The sequence below is a fragment of the Zonotrichia albicollis genome, chromosome 18 (genome assembly GCF_047830755.1).
Source record: "Zonotrichia albicollis isolate bZonAlb1 chromosome 18, bZonAlb1.hap1, whole genome shotgun sequence".
Classification (NCBI taxonomy): Eukaryota; Metazoa; Chordata; class Aves; order Passeriformes; family Passerellidae; genus Zonotrichia; species Zonotrichia albicollis.
Window position 1 is genome coordinate 2,198,910 of NC_133836.1, and position 25,356 is coordinate 2,224,265.

General features: G+C 47.6%; 2 protein-coding genes across 5 annotated transcripts; one reads left to right on the plus strand and one right to left on the minus strand.

Moving 5' to 3' along the window:
- Positions 1-1,748: 1,748 nt before the first annotated feature.
- RILPL1 (Rab interacting lysosomal protein like 1) lies at positions 1,749-23,506 on the plus strand. Of its 4 annotated transcripts, none has more exons than XM_074554173.1 (8): positions 1,749-2,305; positions 5,534-5,684; positions 10,024-10,142; positions 11,342-11,569; positions 13,889-14,061; positions 14,580-14,672; positions 18,312-18,399; positions 20,709-20,849. In XM_074554173.1, exons 1-8 carry the CDS (start codon positions 2,009-2,011, stop codon positions 20,712-20,714), a joined length of 1,155 nt encoding a protein of 384 aa, XP_074410274.1. In that variant the 5' UTR covers positions 1,749-2,008; the 3' UTR covers positions 20,715-20,849. The 4 variants fall into 4 exon arrangements, with proteins under 4 accessions (XP_074410274.1, XP_074410275.1, XP_074410273.1 ...); XM_074554174.1 differs by lacking the exon at positions 18,312-18,399 and adding an exon at positions 17,441-17,515 and having other exon boundaries at positions 20,709-20,847; XM_074554172.1 differs by lacking the exon at positions 18,312-18,399 and having other exon boundaries at positions 1,763-2,305; positions 20,709-23,506.
- SNRNP35 (small nuclear ribonucleoprotein U11/U12 subunit 35) lies at positions 21,297-25,355 on the minus strand. The gene has a single exon (XM_074554178.1). The coding sequence runs from the start codon at positions 25,353-25,355 to the stop codon at positions 24,558-24,560; it is 798 nt and encodes a 265-aa protein (XP_074410279.1). The 3' UTR covers positions 21,297-24,557.
- Between the last annotated feature and the right edge of the window lies 1 nt (position 25,356).

Here is a 25,356-nt window from a genome sequence, read left to right on the forward strand (position 1 = left end):
ATGGCACGTCCAGTTTCTGCTTCACCCCAGAGTAACTGTTTAAAAACCCATTCCTTGCATGACCATGCTTAAGCGCTAATTTCCAATTAAACCTCCCAAACTGAAATACGAAGCTAATACTTGAGCTCAAGGCAGCCTGTTTCGTGACTAGCTGTTTTAATGATGTGGGGAAGAGTTAAAGACTAACACACAATCTGGCTTTCCACTGAAATATTTTTACATTGCTTTTGCCAATAAGCGCGGTTGTTGTAGCCGTGGTGACACCCAGACACGTTTATGTGCACAAATGGCAGATTTCCATCAGCACATTCTGCTCCAGGTGTGGGCCAGCAGAGCTGCCGTGTCAGGGCACGCACAGGGTGGGGACAAGTGTGGACAAAATCTGCCAGACAGGCTGAGCCTGAGGAGCTGCAGGTCACACACATGCCTGGATGAGAGACTTTTCCTGCCAAGTCATTTTTCATGAGTTTGGATTGGGCCAGCATCGAACATGCTGCTTCCCACGCCACAAACTGTGCTGGTTTTTCACCTTTCTCAACTGTAGTTTTAGTCTTTCCACACGTGTTCCCTACATTGTTATATTCTCCCTCTACCCACAGAACAACAGGAACTCATGTAGAACCAAATTCTTGTGGCAAAAACTCTTTTTCTCATCTCTAACTTGGGCAAAATGATGATTTCACAGCATAGCTGCTCCCCTGAGGTAGTGCAGAGTGTTCTCCAAGATTCTGCTCAGGCTGCTCCTCCTCCTTGTGTAAGCACCTTTGCCAGGAAAGGATGACTACACCATTATTCATCCCCCTGCACTCCTGGAACTTTGTGCAATATCCTGTGGTGTCCAACTTTGGGAATTAGTTTCATGGATGTTATATAGACATATATTTTCACTGAGTTATTGCTGTAACTTAGGCAATTGATTGCCAGGCTCAGGTATTTGGGGATTGATTGCTCCTTTCCTGGCTGCCTACTGAAAGGGCATGAAAAGATCAATATTTGTACCTCGTGGCAGAACGAGGTTGTGACAGAATTGCATTAAAAAGCTGTTCTGGTATCACAGTGTTGCATTTCTGGTGCTACAGTGTTACATTTCTCACCGTTCATTCCTCCCATTCACCTACACGGGCGTTTTACATCTGCCAAAGGTAGATAATTAATGCTGTATTCACAACATGCAGCACGTGGCAAGTCATTCCAGGCTTGGCTTTTGCAGCCCCACTGCTATTTCTCCTGACTAGTTCCAGTGTTTGGTATTACTTATTATATCTTGTCCAAAATAAAATGTATTCTTCCTACTCTGCACACACAAATGGCAGAACTGGGACCTAAAATTCTTTCCAGGCACATTTAGCTTATCTGTAGAGACTCATCTGGAGCATCTCTTCGTAAACCCTATGGAAATAAGAACATGCAAACATTCACAGTCACACCTGCGAACCGCTCCACCGTCCGTGCGGGACCCGAACCCCGAGCATGGGCGGCTCCGAGCTCTGCCCCCCAAACTCGCGGCTCTCCTCCCGGACGGGGCCGCAGGAGGGATCGGTACCGAGAGCCCTCCCGCTGCTGCGGGACAAGCACCGAAAGAAGCGCACCCTCGCTTGCCGATGCTCCTGTCCCCACCGCAAGCGAAGCCCCGCGGGGCAGCGCCATCCCCCGCGCCTCGGGCTGGCGGGGCCGGTCCCGGTCCCGGGATGCGCGGGGGCCGGTGCCGGTGCCGGGATGCGCGGCGGCCGCAGGCATGCGCGGGGCCGCCCCCGGCCCGCCCTGCGCCGGGCATTGGCCGCGGGCGGCGGGGCGGTGGTGGCGGGGACGCCGCGCCCGCCTCCCGCCGCCGCTCCCCCAGCACCGCCCGGCCAAGTTTAAACACCCCCGGCCGAGCCGCCCGGAGTTCGCGGGAGTTGCCGGGGGCTGCGGCCCGGGCGCGGGGCAGCGGCGGCGGCTGCACGGGGACCGCCCCGCCCGGAGCGCGCCCCGCCGCCGCCTATGCGGGCGCCGCGGCGCCGGGCGAGCCATGGACGGCGGCGGCGGCGTGCCGCCCGCCCTGGAGAAGAACGCGGCGGAGCTGACGGTCATGGACGTGTACGACATCGCCTCGGCCGTGGGGCAGGAGTTTGAGCGGGTGATCGACCAGCACGGCTGCGAGGCCATCGCCCGCCTCATGCCCAAGGTGGTGCGGGTGCTGGAGATCCTGGAGGTGCTGGTGAGCCGCAACCACATCAACCCCGAGATGGAGGAGCTGCGCCTGGAGCTCGACCGCCTGCGCCTGGAGAGGATGGACCGCATCGAGAAGGAGAGGAAGCACCAGAAGGTGCGGGCGGGGAGCGGGGGGCGCGGCGGGGCAGGGCTGCCCCCGCCTGCCGCAGCCGCTCGGGGGACTCGGGCTCGGCCCCCCCGGCGCCGTTCTCCCCCCGCCGCCGCCGGGAGCACAAAGAGCGGGGCCGGGGTGCGGGAGCGGGCGGGGCACGCGTGCGGTGCAGCCCGGGCGGCTCACGGCTCTGCGCGGATGCTGCCGGAGCGTCGCCGAGGCTTTGGGCGTGTTGTTGTTTTTTGTTTCCTTCCCTGCTGGAAGTTTCCTCCCTCCTTCCCTTTCTCCACCCCTTCCCCGGTCACTGCGTTTCCTTCCCCCGTGTCTGGCCCATTCGGACTCCCGCTCCATCCCCTCTCCTGGGGAGGGACAGCGCTGCTTCCTGCTAGGCCAGGAAAGGTCACTGACAAGAATAAATACACTTTCCTCTCCGGGGCTGGGAATGATTTAGCAGTCTAGTTCTCCTGGAACAGACTTCGGGTTAGACAAGTCATAGGAGAGAGATGGAGAACCGAGTGATTTCAGAGCAGAGTTAGAGCTGAAGAGTAAGGAAGAGCACTCTGCCAGATTGCTGCTCCATCCTCTGATGGCAAGATGTCCCTTGGCTTGTTTTGGGGTGGTCACAGTGTTCCCTGACCCCATTCTTATTAAAGGAGTCTCTGCCTCTCTCTCCTGAGGCAGAGAGCATTTCCCATACCCTGTCAGCCTCTCATGGCAGGACAGCAATCTCCACTAACTGCAGTAAAAGTGGCAGATCTGCTCTTTAAACCATCCAGATAACTGATATAAGAAATGGCTCTTCTGGTAAATGACTATGCTAAATCACCACTGCTGCCTCATGCCATTCCTGATTCCACACACAGAATCAGGATAAACAGGAGATGGGGGATTTCTCAAAGAGAGACCCCCAAACTTCAAGATTTGGCTTAACTGGATAAATCCCGGTTTTATATTTCAAAAAGAGTCAGCTAAAGGACTTTCACCTGGGAAATCCAGGATAAACTCTGCAACATTTTGGGCAATGTCTCTGAAAAGGAAGGTAAAAGACCTTTGATGTACAAAGCCTTGATAAGTCTCAAGAGAATGATAAAAGAAGGTCTAGAGAACAGATACAAATATGTTGGATATTTACCAAAGGCTGAGGGTGAAGCAGACACTGAACGGAGCCAGTGTCATTGTACAACTTGTTCTGTGGAGATGTTTCTGAAGTTCTTGTAAGTGTTAAAAAGTTTCCTAAACGTGTCAGCTGATCTCCCTGCCAGTCAACCACCTCAGCTCTGTCAGCTTCTTTGAGGGTCGTGAAGTGGCTCAGGGAGTGTTTAAACAATTTACTTCAGTCTAAACAGATTTTAACAGGAAAATAAACTGCATGATACATACCTTTTATTTTTTTAAATCAAGCTGGTTCCCAGTGCACCAGGTCCCTACAGACCTGTGGTCTCTCATCTGCTCTGTTCCAATGTCAGGGTTGAAGACTTTTACAGGACAGGTGCTGATAAGCAGAAAAAATCACATACTGAGAAACAGTTTTTGATGTCAAACCCTCCGAGAAACACCCAGAAAAGCTTTTAATGGTCCTTGCAAGCATCAGTTTGAGATTTCAGATTTAAGATTTATGTGTGAATCTGTTTTGCTTGTGAACCTGGCTCAGCACCCACTGCCTGGGGCTTCCTGAGCTGGCTGGCACTGCCTGGCCGTGGATGTGCTTCCCTGTCTGGTACTTCCACTAATGAGGACTCAAAAGTTAATTTCTGCTCCAATTCATTGGCTCTTCAATAGTAATAAATGACAAAGTTTGCCTCGGCAAACCTGGCATAGCTGTGTGTTTACAGTGCAGCCATGTATAAATGATATAAGTTTAGCTTATTTGGGGTTTGTGTGCATTCTATTTTGGTTTTATCAATATGCTTGGAAGTGATGAATGTGCTGGTTTATTGCTAAAATAGGTCACTGCATTATTTTAGCTACAGAGTTGTAACAGGCAGCATCACTGTAAATAATCCAGGTTTTTGGAAATAGCAATTTCATTACAGATTTAGTAAGATAAAGAGTTTCAGGGAAAATAGGTGATTAATTACATTTTCTTTCCTTTTTAATACTCAATTCTGTGTAGCTTACCACACCTTTGCTATTTATTATTTATTATCTTTGCCACCTAATGTTTTCTGCAACACTTTTAGCCGCAATAGGGTAATAAAGGCTGGAATAAAATGGTATTTGGCCAGAAAGTCACCAGGAACATGACTTCCCATTATCAGAGCATGCATTCAAAGCAGAGAGCTGTCCTTTAATCTCTCAGCAGAGCTTATTTTAGCCTGGAGCTGTGCTTGGCTGGGTTGTTGTGTGAATGTGTTTTGTTGTTAGGTAGGAAAGGGGCATGTGGATGGATGTGAAAGTCAGCAGTGACTCAGCCTGGCTCCAGGGATTTGCATGCAGCTTTTTGTCTGAAGAGCATAAGTGAAAATGGAGCAGGGAATGCCCCCCTCTGCAGAAGTGAGATATCCAGAGAAGCTTTTGGAACAGGCAAGGTTCTAAATACAACTGTTTTCCTTAAGGACTTTCTCTTTTTTGTCCTGACTTGACCTTCACGAGGATTGGTGACAGCTGCTCTTGACACAGAGTGTCCCAACAAATGGGAGCTGTTCTGGCTGGCCTGGCTGCACTAACACAGGACATTCCAGCAGGACAATTTACATGGGAGGCAGCGTGGGTTGGGTTTGTGCTCACTGTGTGCACCAGGAGCTGCACTGGATCACACACTCTTCAATTTGCACTTGTGTTTCACGGCAGGAATTCAGACCAGGCTGTTGTGTCGGGAGTTTGTCCATCCCTGAGCCCCTGGCCCTGCTGTGGGATGGTTTGGGGGCTCTCTGACAGCTTTGCAGCTGCTGCCTGGGGTGCTGCAGGGAATTGGTGCTGGTGTTTGGTTATTGGACCCTTAATCTGGTCCTCACAGCACAGCAGGGTATGAGGAGCCATCCTTTGGGTAACTTGCTTTGCATCAGGAATGATCCCCTCAGGTATTTCCATTCGGATGTAGCAAAGGGGGCTGTGGTGGTTTCCTGGTGGTGGCATTAAAACAGCAGATGTCTTCTAAGAAACTCAAAGTAGTCATATTTAATTGCTTTCCATAAGAATCAGTAGGATCTGTAGTTTGATCTGTAAATTGCTCAGTCAAAGACTCTTTACATGTTTTGAAATATCATTGTGTTGTCCTGGTCTGCCCTATAGGAATTAGAACTGGTGGAGGATGTCTGGAGAGGGGAAGCACAGGATCTTCTCACGCAAATTGCACAGCTCCAGGAGGAGAATAAACAACTGATGACAAACTTATCTCACAAAGACATTAATTTCACAGAAGAGGAATTTCAGAAGCATGAAGGCAAGTTTGCTACCTCAAATTCAGTCCTTGCTTTGTTACAAAAAGAAATACTTAATCAAAATACTTTGGATATTCTGGTGTAGTTTTTCCCTGCAGATTAATTCAGATCTGGGTTTTGAAGGCTTGTTTGTTTATATATATACATATACATTTTTTTTTAATTTTTTTTTACCTAAATAGAAAATCTCTGAATACATATGACACTGTAGACATGATAAGAAGTGGGAGAATGAGGGAAACATAACCAACTTTTTGTTTGGCTGAGAAGCATCTCTGGAAGTAAAGTCTAGATACACCCTTTGGTCTATCTCTGTTTGGATTCTCATTTTGCTGGAGGTGGATGAAACTCTGCCCAGCACTGTGCAAGCTGCACTCCCTCTCTCCCTGGGGCTCAGTGCTGCTCACTTGCACTGGGGAAATGCATAATTAAACCTTCAAAAAGTAAAAATTGTTACACCTCTCGAGATATTTTTTAAAACAAATGCAATGCTTTCAAATTAGGAGCCAATTAGTGGCAAAGAAGTAGCTCAACATCAGGCTGACAAACTCCATGCAAAATTCAGCATGGCAGCAATGACTCATGGGTCATGAAGACTGACATTGTGTTACAAAGAACCAGCTTCCCCTTTGTTTTCTTTTTTTTCTCCTTCTTTTTTTCCCTTCCAGTGGCTATCTAGCTCACTGCAGCTCATGTGCTTGCATTTAAATATAGCCACACTCCTCACATCCAGACAAGCAGATGCCAGACGTGCTTTCCTTGTTATTTTTACTGTGTCTACCCATGTGTGACAACACAAACAAAACCCATAAGCCCATTCCAGAGCTTAGGCTGAGATCACTGATATTCTTTAGCCAAAGTATTCGGTTTAAGTGAAATCTTTTAATTTCTATCAACCCCATTTAATTATTTGGATCTATTATATCAAACCTGACTGGTTTTCTTTTAGGACATATTGTTATTAATGAGCAGGGATAGATTTGTCTCAAATTACTTGTTTGGATAGTGTCAGAAAGCAGTTCTGCTGCTGTTTTTCAGTGTCTGTCCTTTGGTCTGATGTAGAGGCCAGAGAGGCAGCATTTCAGGCTCAGTCCTGTGTTAGCTGCACTGATTTTGAGCAGGCTGCAGTGCTGCTGTCTGAGCTTGGTTTAGCACTGTGATCCCTTCTCCCCTGAGCTCACTGCTCACTCAGCAGGCTGTGACAGGGGTGGTTTCACACAGGCAGCAGAGGCCCTGATCTGGGTGTGCAGGGCCTTGGGAGTCAATCCTGCCAGTTAATTCTCAGAGCCTTGTTGAGTGTGATGAAGGGTTCATGGCAGAGGCAGTTGTGTGCAAACAGGAGTGCTCTGAGCAGAGCAGGATCCTGTGAAGGACCTGTGACAGAACACAGAGCACAAGGGAGGGGTTGAGATGAGCCTCCAACCCCCATTAAAGTGACTCCTCCCAAGCCCAAACAGAGCCCTGCTTGATGGTGCTGAGTGATTGGAATATCCCAGGAAAAAGCCAGATGCAAACGTGACCCGAGTGTATCAAACAGGATGAGCAGGCTCTGTGCCACTGCAGGGGAGCTGCAGCCTCAGCCTGGCTGTGCTCAGGGACACACAGCACCTGTGTGACCCTCCTGTGCTGCAGGGCCCACAGCCCCCCTCACAAGGGACATTCAGCTTGTGCTGAGTGTTTAGGTCATGGTGCAGTGCCACGGGCTCTGCCTGGCACAACTCTGCCAAGCTGTATGGACACGGCACTGAACAGGTCACTAAACACAAAGAATATTCTCTTTTCTTTTTTTTTTTTCTTTCTTTTCTTGGTGTCCTCCCCTCCAGCTGCTTTCGATTCTCTTGCTGGAACAACACCAGGATCACAGCAAACCACAGGAAACTGCTCATAGGATGTGCCTGGGGAAGCTGGCTGGGTGTGCCATTTAAGATCTTGCATTTATTAGAGTTTGAACCATTTAGAGATAATTATTTTACATTTAGGGCACTTAGTGATTTCCCTCTCCTCTTTCCCAGTGCCTGAGGAAATTGAAGGAGATGTTTCATAAAATTTCCCACCTTTCCTTCCCCCCCCCACTTCCTGAAATAAAAATTGTAGTGATCTGTGCACACAATTGAAGCCTTTTAGGCTCACCAAATGTTAGCAAAAAAAAATGAGCACAGTGGGAGGAAAAGTAGTCAGCACTGAATTGTATTTTTTCTTTAAATAGCACCTGCTATCTAGAGATCTCAAAGCATCTCACAAGTGCTAATGGATACAGCTGCATTCACTACCTCCTTCTGAGTGAAACCACCAGCCTGAAGTTTCACTGCAGTCCCTCTACTTCAAGGCAAAGTTTTGGATTATTTTGGTTTTAAAGCCAAAATAATGGTTGGTTTCAGGCCCCAGCCCTGAGATTGGCTGCAGTGAGGTTTGGGTGCAGGGAAGTGCCAGACCTGTGCTGTGAGAGAGGAATGTGGATATTTTAGAACAGTTAAGCTGCAGTTTGTGTTTGTGACACTTCTTCTCCCTGGTGGATATGAGCTGGTACCACAGCAAAGAATCAAAATTATCCTGTGAAAAACTAGAACCCAGAGCAGCACAGAGCTGATAAAAACCAGGGTCCAGAAATAGAGCAGGCAAATGCACCACAGAATGAAAAGGGGTGAGAGTGTAACACTAGAATGTGAACACCATGTCACTGACAGTTCCTTGCTGGGGTTTGCCAGGAACATGTCCTGGGAACCAAATTCCTGCCCAGCCATGAGCAGCAGTGCTTTCCCAGCAGAGCAGTTCCCTGTTCCCTGCAGAACCACAGCTCTGCTCCTTCAGCACTGAGGGCTGGAGCTGCTGCTCTGTTTGCTCTGGTCCCTCCCCGCCTGCATGGGAGCCCAGAGCTGTGCAGGGAGTGCACATCCACCAGTTCTCCTTTCCTTCTCTGAGCTTTGTCCTGCTCTGCTCTGCTCTCCATCAGTTCATTCTGTAGCTGACCTGTGAGCTGGAGTCCTGCAGACATGCAGCTAATTTCTCTTGTGGGAACAACTCTGGATTTCTCTGATGGGGGAAGAACAAAACCAGGAAGTCTGAGCTGATGTTAGAAAGTAGAGCCTTTCCTGGCTGGATGCATTTGATGCATACAGAGAATATTTCTGATGTGGGAGCTGCTTTAATATATTGAAAAGGAAGCAGCTTTGCAGCCAGCCCAGAGTGGGGAGTGCATCAGCACCACTTGCAGTTCACAAATGGAAGAAGATGAAGACTCACATAACAAAGGATTTTGCCAAAATGAGTGGAGTTATCAGCAGGATTTGAGCTCCTGCTTGGGCTGGGCTCTGGCCAGGGCAGCCTCACACTGCCCTGGTTGCAGGGTTTGCATCTTCAAGCATGTTGTGCAATGTGATTTCATGTGATAGTTCAGGACCATCAAACCCCACATCTGTGCCAATCTCAGGGCAGGAGATTCATCAACTCACCAAGGTAAAACCTCTGCTCTGTGTCTGCCCTCAGGAGTCCATCACTGCAGTGCCAGATCCAAGTTACGGATCTCTGTAATAGCAAATGCAACAATGGCTCCTGTGGTTTATAACATTTCCTAATAATTCATTGATTAGATTTAAGGTTAATCTAACCCTTTCTTTATTTTCAGACAGGATCAGTGTTGGATTCTTGGCAATGTTCCAAACTCCTTTCACCAGTGTAATGCTATCAAGTACTCTTCTCTCAAGTACAATCACTCTAAATATGAATTACCACACAATAGGATGGGAAAAGGGTGGCAAAAAATGAGGAAAAATATGTGACCATAATTCAGACTAAATTTTGGTTCTGCATTCAGGGTGGGGGAATCCTCTGAAAGTCCTGTTTCATCTTGTTTTCCCTAAACACAAAACTGGATTTCAACTAAAAATCAATCTCCTCAGCTGGTTTGGATCCAGATATAATCCACAACAGTGATGTGTTGTTTACATCTTACTGAAGATCCAGACCATCTTTTTTACAATTTTCCCAAGGCCTTGGCCAGCTGATGCCAGAGATAATCACAGAGATAACCGAGCTCCCTGGGGCATGGTGTGAACATTGATGTAAAACTGCTAAGGCAGGGAGATGCAGCAGTGTCACTCACTGTTAGAAATGTTTCTGAGGAATGTCAGTTCCTTTTTAAGGAGTCGCTGTGCAGGGGCTTTATGGAGTGGATTCTGTCATCTGTGTTCTCTGTTACCCTTGAGGTAACCTCTAAAGCATCTCTGTAATTCGACCAGCAGGCAACTTCCAGAGTCTGCTGAAATATTCCTCATTGTTATTGTTCTCAGGCTCAGCAGCTCCTGCCTGCCCTCACTTTGTGTTCTGTGTTCTTTTTTTAACCAGGGATGTCAGAGAGAGAGCGGCAAGTCATGAAGAAGCTGAAGGAAGTGGTTGATAAACAGAGGGATGAAATCAGGGCAAAGGACCGGGAACTTGGACTCAAAAATGAGGATGTAGAGGCTGTAAGTGGCTCTTGGTCTCCTATTTCTGTTCTTTCTCACCCACACTTCCACAGCCTGGTTTTGAGTTTGAAGTTAACATAGAAAGTATAAACAGTGCTGGACTAATGGTCCTGCAGCTGAAGTGTCCAGCAGAGCTGTGGAGTGTCCAGAATGGTCACTCAGTGCAGCCCCACACCAGGGATGCAGTGTGGATCTCTCTGCACCAGCAGGGCCTGCAGTGACCTGTTCAGATGAGTCACAGGCTCCTCTGTGACTCCAGGCATGACATGAGATTTGGCACTTTCTGTGCAATGACCTCCTTACCCACATTTTGCTTCCCATTCCTCACACTGCCTCATGTCCTCAGGCCACGGGCCTTTCCTGGTGCCAGTGAGGCCAGGCCTGGGTGATCTCTGCTCTGCCCAGTGCCTCTGGCAGCTGGGGCTGTCCCCACACAGCCAGCAGGTCACATCTGCCTCAGGACAGAGCCTGGAGCTCAAAGCAAAGCACCCAGAAACTGAACACTAAGGATTCCTCTGCCTTGTCTTTTGTAGCAGATAGGGCCTGGCGTTCGGAAGATCTCGTGATGTTACAGGAAGACAGGGCCCCTGCCCCCTTAGATAAGAAAATTAACATAGGAATGTAGCCCCCTAAACCGGATTCCGGTAACTTTCCACTTGCCCGGGTAACTTTCCATCCCTACTAACCATAGATGGTAAAGACAGACCCCCACCTGACGTAGAAGCCCCCTAGACTATAAAACCCCATGAGAAGAGAGAATAAAGGCCTTTGATCCTCCACCATATTGGTGTCCACGTGTTTCTTAGGCCCGAGCGACCCTGGGGAAATGGGTCGCCGTGCTGTTTCCTGAAACCAGGCCGCCTGCCTTGTATCAGAAGGCAACAGTCTTTCTTCTCCCCTGGGTTAAGATTTGATTCAGAATCCCATAAGCCACCATATTTAATATCAGAAGTGATGGGTTTGCTTATATCTGAAAAACTCCCTGTGCTAGGGGAATTTACTCTAGAAATCAATTAAATTTGGGTGATTGAAGCTGTAGTAGACAATTAGATATTAGAAAAACTAATCTGGGGGGGAGGAGAGGGGGGGAATTTTTCAGATTAAATGCAACAGGAACCCACTGCTTCAAGATATTTGGGACTGGGCCATCATGGCTCATGGCTGAATGGCCTCTGAGCTCCTGCTTGGATGTTTTGCAGCTGCAGCAGCAGCAGAACAGGCTGATGAAGATCAACCACGACCTGAGGCACAGGATCACGGTGGTTGAGGCGCAGGGGAAGGCGCTGATCGAGCAGAAGGTGGAGCTGGAAGCGTATCTGCAAACCAAGGAGCAGGAGATGGGCAACCTCAGAGCTGAGCTGGGCAAGCTCAGAGAAAAGCTGCAGGGTGAGGACAGCCAGGCCAGCCAAAATGGGGAGGAAGCAAAGGTAAGAGCACTTTGGATCACTTTTTAAACAGCATTTTAAAAACCTTTGGACTTCATACCAAGCACCTCTTTGAGTTTTGGTTGTGGTAGCGTGTTTGCTTCATTTTCTTTGTACACACCTACCCCTTCCCCCAAAGGAAAACAAACCAATTCCTTGCAGGGTCTGGGTTTTCCAAAGACAAACAGCCAGGAGTAGCTTCAGCTTTGCCAGATCTGCAAATATTCAAGGCCAGATGGGTCACAGGGTGCACAGGGATGGTGGTGGCAGCTGAACCAGAGTGGAACAGAAAATGCCAGAAGTGGTCCCAGAGTCAGGGCAGAGCTCTGCACACCTGGTCCCTGCAGTTCTCATGGCACTCCAGATCAGCCAGGACTAAGCTGGTTAAGTGCTACCAAATCAATACATAAATATTTCAAGGCACTTTTTAGAGGAACCAACTTTGGCCTTATTTCTGCTTTTGCTTCCCATTAGAATTTGTGCAGTGAAGTGTTGTGAGCACAGATGTTCATGAAAAGCAAACGTTCCTGCTGGCAGAGCCAGGTTCTTGCAGAACAGGCAAAGTGACAGTCTGCAAAGGGAGCTGGGCTGAGATCAGAGCAGCAGGAATGCAAATTTGAGGGGAGCTTCCTGAGAAAAAGATGCACTGATCTGTTGATCCCTGAGTCCTCTTTATGGTTCCCAATATTTCCCTTTGTGCCTATGACATTACTGCTTTATTCCTGAAGCAAATGTACTGCATTGCCCTCTCCTAATGATGCTCGTAGCAGAGTAGGAAATGCAATAAGGGGTGTAGTGATATTTAAGAATTAGAGGAGCTCTATCACACAGAGCTGTTCAGCTTGATGCATTGGTGAGAGTCCATGGTAAATGCCTGCCAGGCTGCAGCAGAGAGTGAAACATCCAGTGAAACACCCATTTCAGGAATACACATCACAAAGCAGAGCCCAGTGCTGATGGGGTACCCCGGTCCCCTGGGAATGTGGCAGCCAGTGCTGTGCTAACATGTCACTGCTGAGCTGGGCAAGCACTGCATTCATGATGAAAAGGATTATTTCATTGCTGTTAATTCAGCCAGGACACCCAGCTCTGTAAACAGGGCTGGGGAGCCCAGGCCTGGAGCCAGCAGGATAGAAGTGTCCCCAGTGTCTGCAGAGAAAGGATGCATTCTTCACCTCTCTCCAGCTCATCACTGCCATGGCAATGGTGCCTCCTCTCATCAGAGGCGCCCCTGCTCCCTCTGCCAGGACAGAGCTCACACAGGAGCTGCAGTGGCAAGCAGAAAACTGGAATAGCTGCATGCTCCAGAATGGCCATGGCTTGTTGGCCCCAGTCAAGGACATTTGCATTGGGTACAGGCTGCTCAGTCTGTGCTGATTTGAGCCAAATCTAGCAAAAATAGCTTCTTTGGGCAGAGATGTGGGACAAATTCACAACCAAAAGGACCAGCTCAGACCCACACCTAGGGGGTGAAGGGGAGGAAAAGTGTGTGGGTAATTTCCTTTGAACCTCTTGTTGCATCGATCTTTATTCCATGTAGTCTGTGCAAAGGAATGTGTTTGGATGAAAAGGGCGATCAAACAGTGCCCGAGTGAGCATTGCTCTGCTGCCTCATCTCTGCAGGACAGGCACTGAATTCACCTGAAATTCACCTGAAATTCACCTTAGCCATGTTCAGCCTGAAACCATGGATCAGTGTATTGCAAAACCATTTCACAAACAGGAGCTTAGAAGGAGGTAGAGTCAGGATTACAAGAAATGCACTTTGTAGGAATTTCACTACTCAACTCCTCAAATTTCCAGCTTGTATCCATCCCAGCAAGCTGTCACTGCCACACAGGAGCTCTGACTCTCTGATCTCTGCATCCTCCCACAGGGGTGAGTGGCTGACCTGGCTGCTGCAGCTCTGATTTCATGTGCTGGCCTCTATTAGTCCTTGCAAAAAGCATCACATTTCAAATGGACTTTGCTACATTTCAATATTTTCTTGGAACAGGGTGTCCTGCATTTGTTTGTATTATTATTAATCCTGCAGACCTCTTAAGGCTTGGAGCTGCTTTTCAGAATCTCAGTTCCAAGTTCCCTTCCCAGAACCTTGTGATTTTTCATCATGGTATGTTTACATTAGAAGAAGACACCTCTTTGTGGGAGGAGCTGGAAGGAACTGTATGACCTTTGCCATGCTATTTTTTCAGTGTTTAGATAAATAACTGATGTTTGATTTACTCCACTTGTTAAAAGTATGAATTCCTAAAACTGACTTATCAAAAGTTGGCCATTTGAATTGGACAGTGAATTTAAAGCCCACATTTCACTCCCTAGGCAGAACCAAACAATGATGATTGTCTCTCTGACTCAGAGAAGATGGCAATGGACCTGAAAGATCCCAATCGCCCAAGATTCACCCTGCAGGAGCTCCGGGATGTCCTTCACGAGAGGAATGAACTGAAATCCAGAGTGTTTTTGCTTCAAGAGGAGCTTTTGTACTACAAAAGGTGGGTTACATCTCCTCTGCTGTTGGAGGATACACTCAGGGAGCCACAGGGCACGTGTAGAAACAATAAATGTGCCCTGAAGGTCTGTCCAAGTTGGTGTTTCTGCAAAGGCTTGTGCAGAGACTGCAGGAATGCAGCCCCAGTTTGAACCTGGTACCTCAAACTCGTCCTTCCCCGACTCCCAGGTCTGCCCTGGATCCCAGAAAGATTACAAACATTTAATGGAACTGAACTTCAAAAATGAGGATAGGAGTGGGTCTAAAATGAAAATTCTAGACCTTTTATTCAATCCAATCCTCTTCTCCCTCTCCTTGTCACAATGGGTAGAAAATATTGAATGGAGACCCAATTCTTGGTGCTGATCCTTGGTTGATTAAAAAAATCTTAAATTGATTTGAATGGGTTTTGAACAGATCTTTTTGCATTCTTTCATCAACAGTGCTCAGATTGAATTGTAGATCTCAAAGTGCTTCCCTGGCCTGGGAGGAGAACATTAATTATCTTTTCTTTCTTTCAAGTGAGGAAATGGAAGAAGAAACTAGAACCCCACAGCCTACACCCATAATTCAGCCCAAACCCTCAACTCAGCCTGAATCTGGAATCAAACGACTGTAAGTAGAATATTTACTAAACATACTGGGTATAGTGTGTAATACCAAATGTTTCTTATGCATAGGACAATTTTAAAGACTTTAAGAATTCAGATAACCACATTCCTACTGTATATGAGAGACACACTGAATGAGCACTTGGCAGATGTGAAACAACAGTTGGTTTTGGCCAAAACTTTTGCCTAGATTTGGGACAAATTTCAGTCTTGGATTATCATTTTTCCATGGCCTCACTGTGCCCATTTCCCTGTTGACTGAAGCCTTTAGACCCTGACTTGCACCATGTGGGCAGCACAAAACCCTTCTCTTTGCTGAGCACATTTGCTGCTGAGAGGATGGGCACTGGCTTGGTTAAGAGAACCCCACCTTTTTCTGAAATATTAATGCTGCTGCTGGAACCAAAGCTCACTGCCAGAGATGTGCTGCTACAAGAGTATCACTTTATAAAATCACTGTGTTGGCCAGTCCTTTTCTCTGCTGAAACTCCTTCCTGTACTTTTATTTATTCCAAATTAAGTCTTCTAATCTCACAGCAACTCTTTGGATTTTTGTGATACTGGAAAGTTTACTTTTTTAACTGGAACAGTTGTTGCCATATAAAGAGCTCTTCCATCCTGTCCCCATGCCCACAGCCTTCAGTCCTTGTTCAATAACAGCAGCAGCCCTGGGAGAGTAAATTCCATAGGAAGATTTGGGCTGGCCCAAAACACCATGGAGTCAGGAGGGCACTGTTGATTATTTGCAGTAGGCTGCAGCTTCCTGTGCTGAGAGAAACCTTCCTCTCACATGAGTAGGAAATACACTTTGAATTTAAATTTCAGTTTCATTCTGTGACTGTGATGGTGATGATACTGTGTTGCACAAGATCTTCACTGTAAAGTTTCTCTTTTCTTTTGCATTTCTTTTAGACCTTTTAAAGCTAATTCTGTTGTGGGGAATGGCTGGTTTCAGCTTACACAGTTTGTGTTGTGCAGCTTCCATGTTCGATTTGAAATGCTGCCTTTGATGAAGCAAAGGCAGCATAAAAATGTAAACAGGGGTTGTAAGGCAGAGCACATGTTGGTGAGGTATTGGTTTTGACTCTGCCTAAGCTGAAATTCCTTCTTTTAGATGTCATGCTCTGTCTCCTGGTTTCACTCTGCTCTCTCTCCACTTAGCCATCATATTAAATAAGGGAATATAAAACTGTCTGCCTGAGTAATCTGAAGGATGGTAACAGCTTCCAGGTTTGTCTCACTCTTGCAGCCTGTCTGGATAGGATTTCTCTGCTGGGGTTTTATTTTCCTCCTCTCTTCCTCTCTCTCTGTGTTGTCAACACTGTACTTGTAGTCAGGCTTTAAAAAGTCAGGAAATGTCACTGAAGCTATTGGAATATGTATCCCAATATAACCAGTTAGATGGTGCCTGGGCCAGTTCTGACCCTCGCTGCTGGGCCAAAGGCAGCACTGCGGTGTTTTACCCCAGAGATACCTTGGCTGCTGGAGAGTGCAGCGGGGCAAGTCCAGGCTGTCAGGACTCCGTTCTCCTCAGAAGAGAGAGCTTCTGGCGATGGTGGAGAGAAAGGGAGTGGATTCTGCTAGAAGGTTGCCAGATGTTTATTCCATTGGTACAGAGGTGTCTGCACTGGGCCACTGCTGCTAACAGAATACCGGCCACATGGTCTCATTAACATTTTAAACTCAGGGCAGGGGAAGGGGAGGGGACAGGTGAGCCACCAACCAGGTGAAGGGGCAGGGTCTCAAGGGACTGGGGACACCTATCACACGACGCCTTGCTGGTATGTTAGCCTGATTGACAGGGCACACTCAGCGAGGGGCAAGGGGGAAGGGAGAAGGTAAAACAGGATATTGCAACACACCACAACATCAAGCCAATGCAGCTTCTGCCCTGTCCCAAGACCCTCCTGCTGCAGTCCCTGCCTGCCCTGAGGTGTCTCCAGAGCTCGCTCTCCTGCCTGGGGAGCACTGGCACATGAACCCAGGGCTGTGATGGAAACTTGCAGTGCTGCTCTCTGCATGCAGAGTGCCTTCCCAGAGGAAAGTGGGGCTGCTTCTCCCTCTCTTTCAGAGTTTTTCTCCTGATTGAACAAAAAGCTGAAGTACGAGAATAGGAGCCCTCTCAAGGGAAGTTTTATGCTTGCCTGTGCAATGTGCCCTTTTCCCCTCAGCACACAGTCTGAGGGAATGAGCCAGATGGATGTGTAGCCTGTGCCATCCAAGATGTGCTCAGGTGATTCAGTGCTGCAAGTCCATAAAGAAAGGAAAACAGAAGCTACAGAATCAGCATTTTTTCTGAGTTGGCACGTTTGGGGTAAACTCTGAGTTCTGATCTCAGATGCCTGACTCGTACATTTGTCTCTCCCCATCACATGACCGAGTTTTAATGAAATAATGTAACCAGGAGGCTTTACTGAGGAGGAAAAGTCCAGGGATTAAAAATGCTCCCTCTGTTTGGAGCAGAAAACACCCTTTTGTTTTCTCCTTAAGACTACGTGCTTGTTTGTGACTGATGTCATGCCTCAAACAGCCAGGAGTTCTCTTCCTATTCTTGCAGCCTACAAAAGCTGGTGTGTCTGTCAGCTCTGCAGCTCAGGACGTGCCACATTGCACAAAAATAGAAATCCTGGCTGCTGCTAATGATCCAACAGTGCTTGCCCATTAGTTCTCAATTTTAGTCTCAGAACAGCAGTCAGTGAGCTGGGGAGAGCTGCATTTGGTCACAAGTGAAATGTCTCTCGTGATTTCAACTTAATCTTTAATTGACATTAGTCCACAGTTCAAAAAAATATTTGGCACAAGGGAGAAGCTGTGAGGAGAAGCCTTAGCCAGACAGAGGGTGTGCAGGTATGGCTGGAGGTGTGCTGGCTGGCTGGGCACAGAGCTCCCAGCTCTCAGCTCTGTGCTGCATGGACTGTCTAATGCTCAGTGCTGAACCCTCACAAAGAACTCGACTTGCTGTGAGCCAGCTCCAGTGCTCCTGCCAGAGCAGCTGCAAGGTTTCCCTCAAGCACTCAGCTGCCTGCAGTTGGCATCTTCCTGCATGAGCAGTAACCCAGGTTCCTTTGGAACAGACACACAGCCCCCTTAACCACGCAGTTTCTTAGGAGGTTATTTCAACAGTTCACCTGCAATACTGGTTTTTAAGCTGAAAATACCAACTGTAACCCTTGTGGAATCTTTAACTGTAATGCTGGTTCTCTCTAACTCTGTGCCAATATCCAGTAGTCACAGCAGAGTCCTGTTCTGTATTTAACAAACACCCTCATCTTTCATTTCATTGTGTCTGTGCCTGTTTGTCTCTTGGAACAAAAACGTGCACTGTGCTCTGCATTGCTGGAGCTGGTCATACCTTGATGAAATCCAAGCCAGGTTGCAGGCTGCCTCACAACAGGAAAGTGGTATCTTTCAGAAATCCAAAAGCAATTGAAACTGCTCCAATAACTGGTTTTTTCTGAACAAGAGTTTTTCACTGAGGAGAGCTGTCTTGGGTGATGCAGATCCCCCTCTCCCTGTACCGTGTCCTGTGTTGTAATTCAAAGTAACCCCGTGTATCATGTTTGCCTCTGTTCTTTTTAATGGAATGCCTTTTCTCTCCCTTGCTCCAGTCTTATCTCTTCTGTGTCTGTACTTTCCTGACCAGGATCTTTACAGCCATAATGCCCATGGTAGCAGCTGGATTGATTCCAGACGATCCCACATTGCAGCCAATAAGAAGACTTGTGTCCCTTGTAGGAGTTTTTTTTTTAAATGTTTGGTACTGTGGTTTCCTCTTGCATGACCCCTTGTTAACAAGCACTGCTGGTTGCATTCTCCTGGCTGCCAGGGGCATCCCAGAGGATCAAAGTGCCAATCAGAATGACCAGTCAGTGTCAGTACTCATCCCAGTCCTCCATGCTCATCCTCAAACTCACATGGTCTCACCTTCTGCCTTAATGTTGCCACGCTAAACCAATCATTATTCCTTGGAAAATCGGTGCAATATGCAGTTTTAACCACATCTGTTAATTCTGCTTCCTAAGCAAGGCTATTCACAGTTCTCACCAGTGCTCTTTGAGAAACTCGTTTCTAATAATTTGTTACAATCATTAGTTAGAGTTGCAGAATGGAGAGGCTGATTTCCACATTAATTTCCACTGTTAATTACAGGCTGTTGCTTTCATGTCTTTCTATCTATGCCCTGTATATTTTGTCTCTAATTATGTATTTTGGAATAGAGTGTAAACTCTTCATAATCAATTCTGTCATCCAATTCTTGGCTCTCCCTGGAAGACATACTGATAATTGTTAATGCAAAGTCTCTTTGCATTAGAACTGCTGCTTTAGCAATCTTTATATTTACAGCAACGACACAGTTTCCTCTCCACACAGACAGGCTTTTTCCAAACATCCTCCATGAGAATTTTCTAGCCATAATAACAATTTTCATTGTTTCAGAAGGAATTTTAAAAGCTGAACCTATTAGATTTACGAACTTATTTTTCTCCTGCTTAATTTAGTGATAAAGTGAAAAATTACCGAGCTTTAAAACTCATTGTATAAACATAGCAGTCCTTTGTGTGGGCTTCCAGACAGAAACCCTGAGCAGGCAGGACCAAGTGGGCTCTGTAGGAAGGCTCAGCCACCAAACACTCCTTTTATCAGCTGGAGCTGGCTCTGGCCCTGAAAATATTCAGTATATGTGTGTGAACTTATGAACTCCTGTGATGAAGGTGGTAGAAAAGTATGAGGCTAATTAAGTACAAAATACTTATTTCACCATTAAGGCTGCACATTTGAAGCCAGGAAATGCAAAAGTTCAGGTTCTGCTGGCACTGTTATTTATGTGCATTTAACTTGTGTAGTGGTTGATTTCCCTTTCTAATCAACAAGTAATTATTCTTAATATTCTCAGTGATTATCATCCAGCCTCCTGTGTATTGAGAGGCATGGAAGGGGAACTCCCTGCTCTGCAGCTGGGAGGGTTGGGATGGTTGTGCTGAGGGGGATTTGGGAGGACGCTGAGGGAGGTGAGTGTGGACTCAGGCTCAGGTTTATGCCCTGACCAATATTCCAGCCCCTGCCAAAGCTGAGGTTCTATTGGCACAGTCCCTTACTGGGCAGCATTCAGCAGTTCCTGTCCTGGATCACAGCTGTGTGACACTTGGTACAGGGCAGGAAAAACAATCCTCACCTCCTGAAGCCCGCCCAGCACTGAGACCAAAGGGATCCACAGCCAGCTCAGTCCTTTGGTAGCTGGAACCACAACTTTTGCATTTCTCAGCAGGCTCAAACACTGCACTAACACCTCTTGTACTGAACCCACAACAAACACTGACTTTACCTAATCCAGTAACTTCATCCCATACAAATAAAACAATACTAAGGATTGTTCCAGCTGTATTTTTAGCTGTATTAAATGGCTGTTGGTTCATGTACGTCATTATCTGAGAGCACCCAAGCTGTGTGACAGGAAATGACGTGCACACTCGTGTGCATTTGTTTAGAGCCTTCATCCTGCAAACTCTTGTGCACATAGGTGCATTTATTCATTCCTTTTTGCAGGAATCAAGTCTATGTATCAAAACCTCTACACTGGGAAAAAATATGGAGATTTATTTTCTTATCTTGTGAACTTCCCTGACCTTAAAAAAAAATTCTATTTCTGCCTTGTGGTAAAACATACAGATTTAATGCCAAAGATACCACTTTACTTATGCCAAGAAACTAACCTGGCTCGTGTGGCTTCGTTACCTGAGGGCTGGGGAAGGGGGAACCCACGTCTAAATGAAACCTGCACCTTGTAGAGTCAACAGCATTTAGAGCTTATCTGAAGCTTGTGTAGCCAAACTGCTTGAGATTGCAATGACTCCATCCCTAACAACGTTCTGACATGCACTCTCATCAGGCTGCTCTGCCTTGGTTTTCTGCAGATGCAAACAGAGTTTTTTGCTCGGTGTTTTGTTGTGCTGTGCATTGGGGTGGGTGTTTGAAGTGCTTTCAGGATGGTAAACACTGTTCTTTCTTCTCCCTCTCTCCCTCACTGCTCCCCTCCTGGAAGGTTTAGTTTCTTCTCTCGTGATAAGAAACGTATGCAGGCGTCACAGAAAAACGTCCACTTCCAGCAAACTTTTGGAGAATGGTCACATTCAAACAGAGATGATGCCTACATGGAACAAGGACAAGAAGCCCTGCAACACCTGTGACTAAAGCCCTGAGGTGTTTGGTTTGCTGCAGCAGATCTCGACAGCCTCGTGACAAGAAGCTCCTGTACAGCATCGCGGCAGCTCGTCACTTTTCCTGGCCCTGCACACCTCGGGGTCATTTCAGACTCCAAAAGGGATCCCTCACTGTTCACTTGGTGACTGTTTGCTGCAAACAGGAACCCAAGCTTTGTAGTAACAGTTGCTGACACCCTGGGACATGGAAGCTTCTAGATGACTTGTTTTGTGCTGAATAACAAGTCCATGATCTTGTTCGTGCATTAACTACAGTAACACAAGCTTCTTTAAACCAAAAAAGGACGTGTGCCATTATTAGAAGTTTGTTTGCAGTGTATATCTAGTACAGGGCAAAGACTCTTTTACCCTGTTTGTTAACACTACTGGTTGTTTGCTTTTTATTTCTGTAACAATTTTTTCAAGAGGGATACGACAGCTGCATGCCCTTGGTGGCAGCCACAGCTCTGCTGTGTCCTGCCAGTGCCACTGGCATCGGCATCTTGCAGAGTCAGCCCTTGGAAATGCACCTGACACAGTGAGAACTGGAGCAGCCTTGGGAGGGACACTGAGTGTACATTTCCCTTGTGCTTAGAGTGCCTAAAGCATGAAGAGACGATGTATGAGGTGAGCGTGCCTTGTGTTCTGCAGTATTAATGGAAAACAAATTGCTTACAGGGAGGAATCCTAACTTTTAAATTTTTTCCCTTCTTACCAGGGACTTCCTCACAGTGTAGCAGGCAGCTGCTGTAAAAGAATTAGATCTTTCCCACAGACAGGTTTTTAATTAAGTCACACTTCAGTTTCCTGTCTAGGTAAAACTGCCCAGCTTCAGAGGGAAACACATCCTCAGCTGGCTGACATGAACTATTTCACTGACCTAGACATGACCCCAGCCTTTTCTCTTGACTCAACACTATGTGGGCAGAGCTTCTGTGTGTGAAGCTGCTCCTCTGGTGGTGGCAGATGTCTGGGTAGCCCTGTCACAGGGCTGAACTTGCCAGCACAGCCCAGCAGCCAAGCCCAGGAGCTGGGGCTGGATTTGCTTTGCAGCTGAGCTGGTGAGACCCCGGGCCTGACCCAGGTTGTCCTTCCAGCACTAAAACCTCCCAGTGTCAGTGCTGAGGACACCCAGTGCCAGTGCAGCGCCCACCTCTGCTCCACACCCTCCAGAGGAGCCTGACAGCTGGGAGAGGGCTCACGTGTCCATGGCTCCGTGTGAGGACAGGGCTGAGGCGTCTCTGTGGCCTTGCCCTGGGCTGGGAAGGTCCGTGCTGGAGAGCAGTGCTCCTGGGGAGGATCTCGTGCCAGCAGGGCCATGGGCAGCTCTGCCTGTGCAGCTCAGTGCCAGGGGCTGGGAGCTGCTGTGGCACCACACCCCAGCTGCTCCTCCTGCTCTGCAGAGCCTCCTCTCAGGAGAGGCACCAAGGACAGGAAATACAGCTCAGGCTGGAGCCAAGCTCCAGCTACTCCAGGTACTGAGGGGAGGAGGAACTCTCAAAGGACTCCAGAGAGCTTCATGCAGGCCAGTTGTTCTTATTACAGGGTGATCCAAGAGTGGATTTTTAATGTGTGTGAGCAGCAAATGGTTCTTAGTAGAACCTGTAGTAAATCTGTAGTAAAACCCTGGCAATAAAACCTCTCTTTGCAGTGGTGGGCTGTGTGCTGCCCTGCTGTGGCTGTAACTGCTTCATTCCAATGTGGACCTTCTGTGTGTTCTAGGCAGGGAAAGTGTTCACTGTGCCCCCCTGGTGTCACTGGAGCTCGGGGTAGGGGGGACACGTGGCCTTATACGGGACATGGTGAGTCCAATGAGGGTATGGGGTAGATGTGTTGTCACCTGGTTATGCTTTGGTAACATCCTTAAAACAGCAGCACTTCTCCCCTGATCTGAAAAGCAACTCTTAAATGGGGGTGTGTCTCAATTCAGTGATACTTAAATTACCAAGATCTGGCTTCACTTCCATATAAGAAAACAAAAAGTGCAGCAGAGCCACATCAGGCAGTTAAATCGTGGGTGACCCCATGGAGTCTGTCCCGAGCGCCGTTCAGTCGTGTGGCTCATTCAGAAGGGATGCAGTGAGCAGGGACAATGCATGAACGTGGGCCTGAGTAAGCAGATCCCTTTGGAAATCAGCTGAGAGCAAAGAGCTGGGATAACGGAGCTGCACAGACCCAACCCCAGGCAGTGCAGCACAAAGGAAATCTCCAGGCCTGGTGCACGTCCAGCGGCGCCCGGGGCTGTGTCGGGGCAGCCCTGCAGCCAACACCGACTGCAGGAGGCAGGAATCCCTCCCCACATGTCTGCAGCATTACCTCAACCCCTCAGAGCTCCTCCTGGCCTGCTGGCATTAACCACTCGCTCTCATGTTCGCAATGCTGCATTCACACACCCCAAGTGCCATCGGGAAGGATGGCGCAGAGGAAAACGTTTGTAAAGATCTAAAGATCTGTCGTGTATTGTTTGTCAATATTCAAGGAAAATCTGCTTTTAGAAAAGGGGCCAGGATGCTGGCAGGTTAGGGTGTAACAATCCTGCCGGCCGAGTGCAGGATCACTGACATTTTATGGGTTGGTTTATTTTTTTTTTTGGTTGGGCAATAAATCATTTTAACAGTTTAATAAATATTTCTGAAAAACATACATTTCTGCAAGACTTGTGTCTTTTTTTTTTTGTGGAAAGTAACACCATCTATTCTTGGGGATGCAACTTATGGATCTGTCTGTGTACAACTTCATGGAAATACAGCCTCAAACCAGACAAGGTTTGGGACAGAGCCATTCCAAGACTGATGAAATACAATTTAAAATATATTATATATTTAGGAATGGCTTATGATGACAAAGAACATGACAGAGCCTTTTCTAGAAAGTACTGTAAGCTCCTTAATGCAAGAGGTGTGTCTGTATTTACACATCCTATCCCTGAAAAAGATGTTTTGCCCTTTTTCCCTATTCAGCTACAACCAGCACAAGCCCAGTTTCCAGAATGGATTAAAACCCTGTGTAGAAGGGTGAGGACAGAGTGGGTGCAGCTGCAGCCACATTTCCCCGTGACACCCTCCCTCAGTGACTGTCCATGGACTCATCAGGAACATGAGGCGTTTTCTGACGTGCTCACTGTCCCGTGGTGCACATTCCTCTGTGCAAAGGAGTTTCATCCTCCCATGCCACAGACAGTGGATTGGTTCCATGTTTCTCTCTCACCTGGCAGAACGAGTTAAGGACAGAGTATCAATAAAGGTTCTACCTGTCCCAGTGTCTTCACAAAAATGAAGCCACTTCCCATCAGCTTCTGTTTTGGGGCACAGAAGTTTCAGAAGTTTGTTGCTATTTCCATTCCTGTGTCTCCAGCATGGGACTGTTTCATAACAAATATATGGACACCTGGCACATGGATAACTCCTCATTCAGGCAGCCAAAGGTGTGTGCTCATCTCAGTGGGATGCCAGTACACATGGTACATTTCTTACAGCACTCACCAGTTGAAAAACATTAATACAAAAGTTTATTTTCTTTAAAGAACAATTCAACACACATCTGAACTGCAGTAGGAACCAAACTACAGAAAGCTGCTGGCAGCAGAGTCACAGGCACAAGGTGGCAACACCACAGCTTGTTCTGGGAATGCTGCCACAGTCCCGAGCTGCCATAAGGGTCAGTCACACACCCCAAGGACAAGGAACGGTCACCTATCGATGCTTATCATCATCTCTTTGCTTCTTGGTATCTCTGTCCCTGCTCCGGTCCCTATCCCTGTCCTTCCTGTCTCTGTCCTTCCTTTCCCTCCCCCTGCTCCTCTCCTCTTTGGAATCTCTCTCTCTCTCACTGTCACCCCAAGCCCATGACCTCTCCCTTTCTGGCCAGCGTTTGTCCCTGCTCCTCTCATGGTCCCGGTCCCTGGTTCTCCAGTCCCTTGTTCCCTCACGGGACCAGTTTCTTTTCTCTGATGATCCTTCTCCATAGAAATCATTTTTCACGTTTGGCAAATTGATGGGCTTTCGGAAAGGTCTGTCCCGTCCTCCAAAGCGCAGCTGCCCGGATTCTTTTTTGCCTCCAAACCCACCCCCAAGCCTCCGGGGAATCCATCCTTTGAGAGTTCTTTCCAGTTCAAAGTCCACAAAGATCTCATGTTGGTCGATGACCAGCCTGTTGGCATCTCTGTGGGCCTTCAGCAGTGCGCGCTCCTCTTTGTACTCAATAAACGCATAACCCTTGGAAAATCCTGTGACCAGGTCTCGAACCAGACGGATCTTTCTGATGTCTCCATAGCGGGAAAAAACCTCCTTTAACTTCTCTTCTGTGGTCTGAAGGTTGAGCCTCGCCACAAAGAGGGTGAGGTGAGGATCTCCCGTGACGCCCTTGTTGGGTACGTACCGTGCCAGCATGGCCCGCCATATGGCCCGGTCGTGGGGCTCCTCGTCCGTGCCATCGATGCTGCCAGCCTTGAGGGGATCGTACTCCTTCGCTATGGGGGCCCAGTCAGCCATT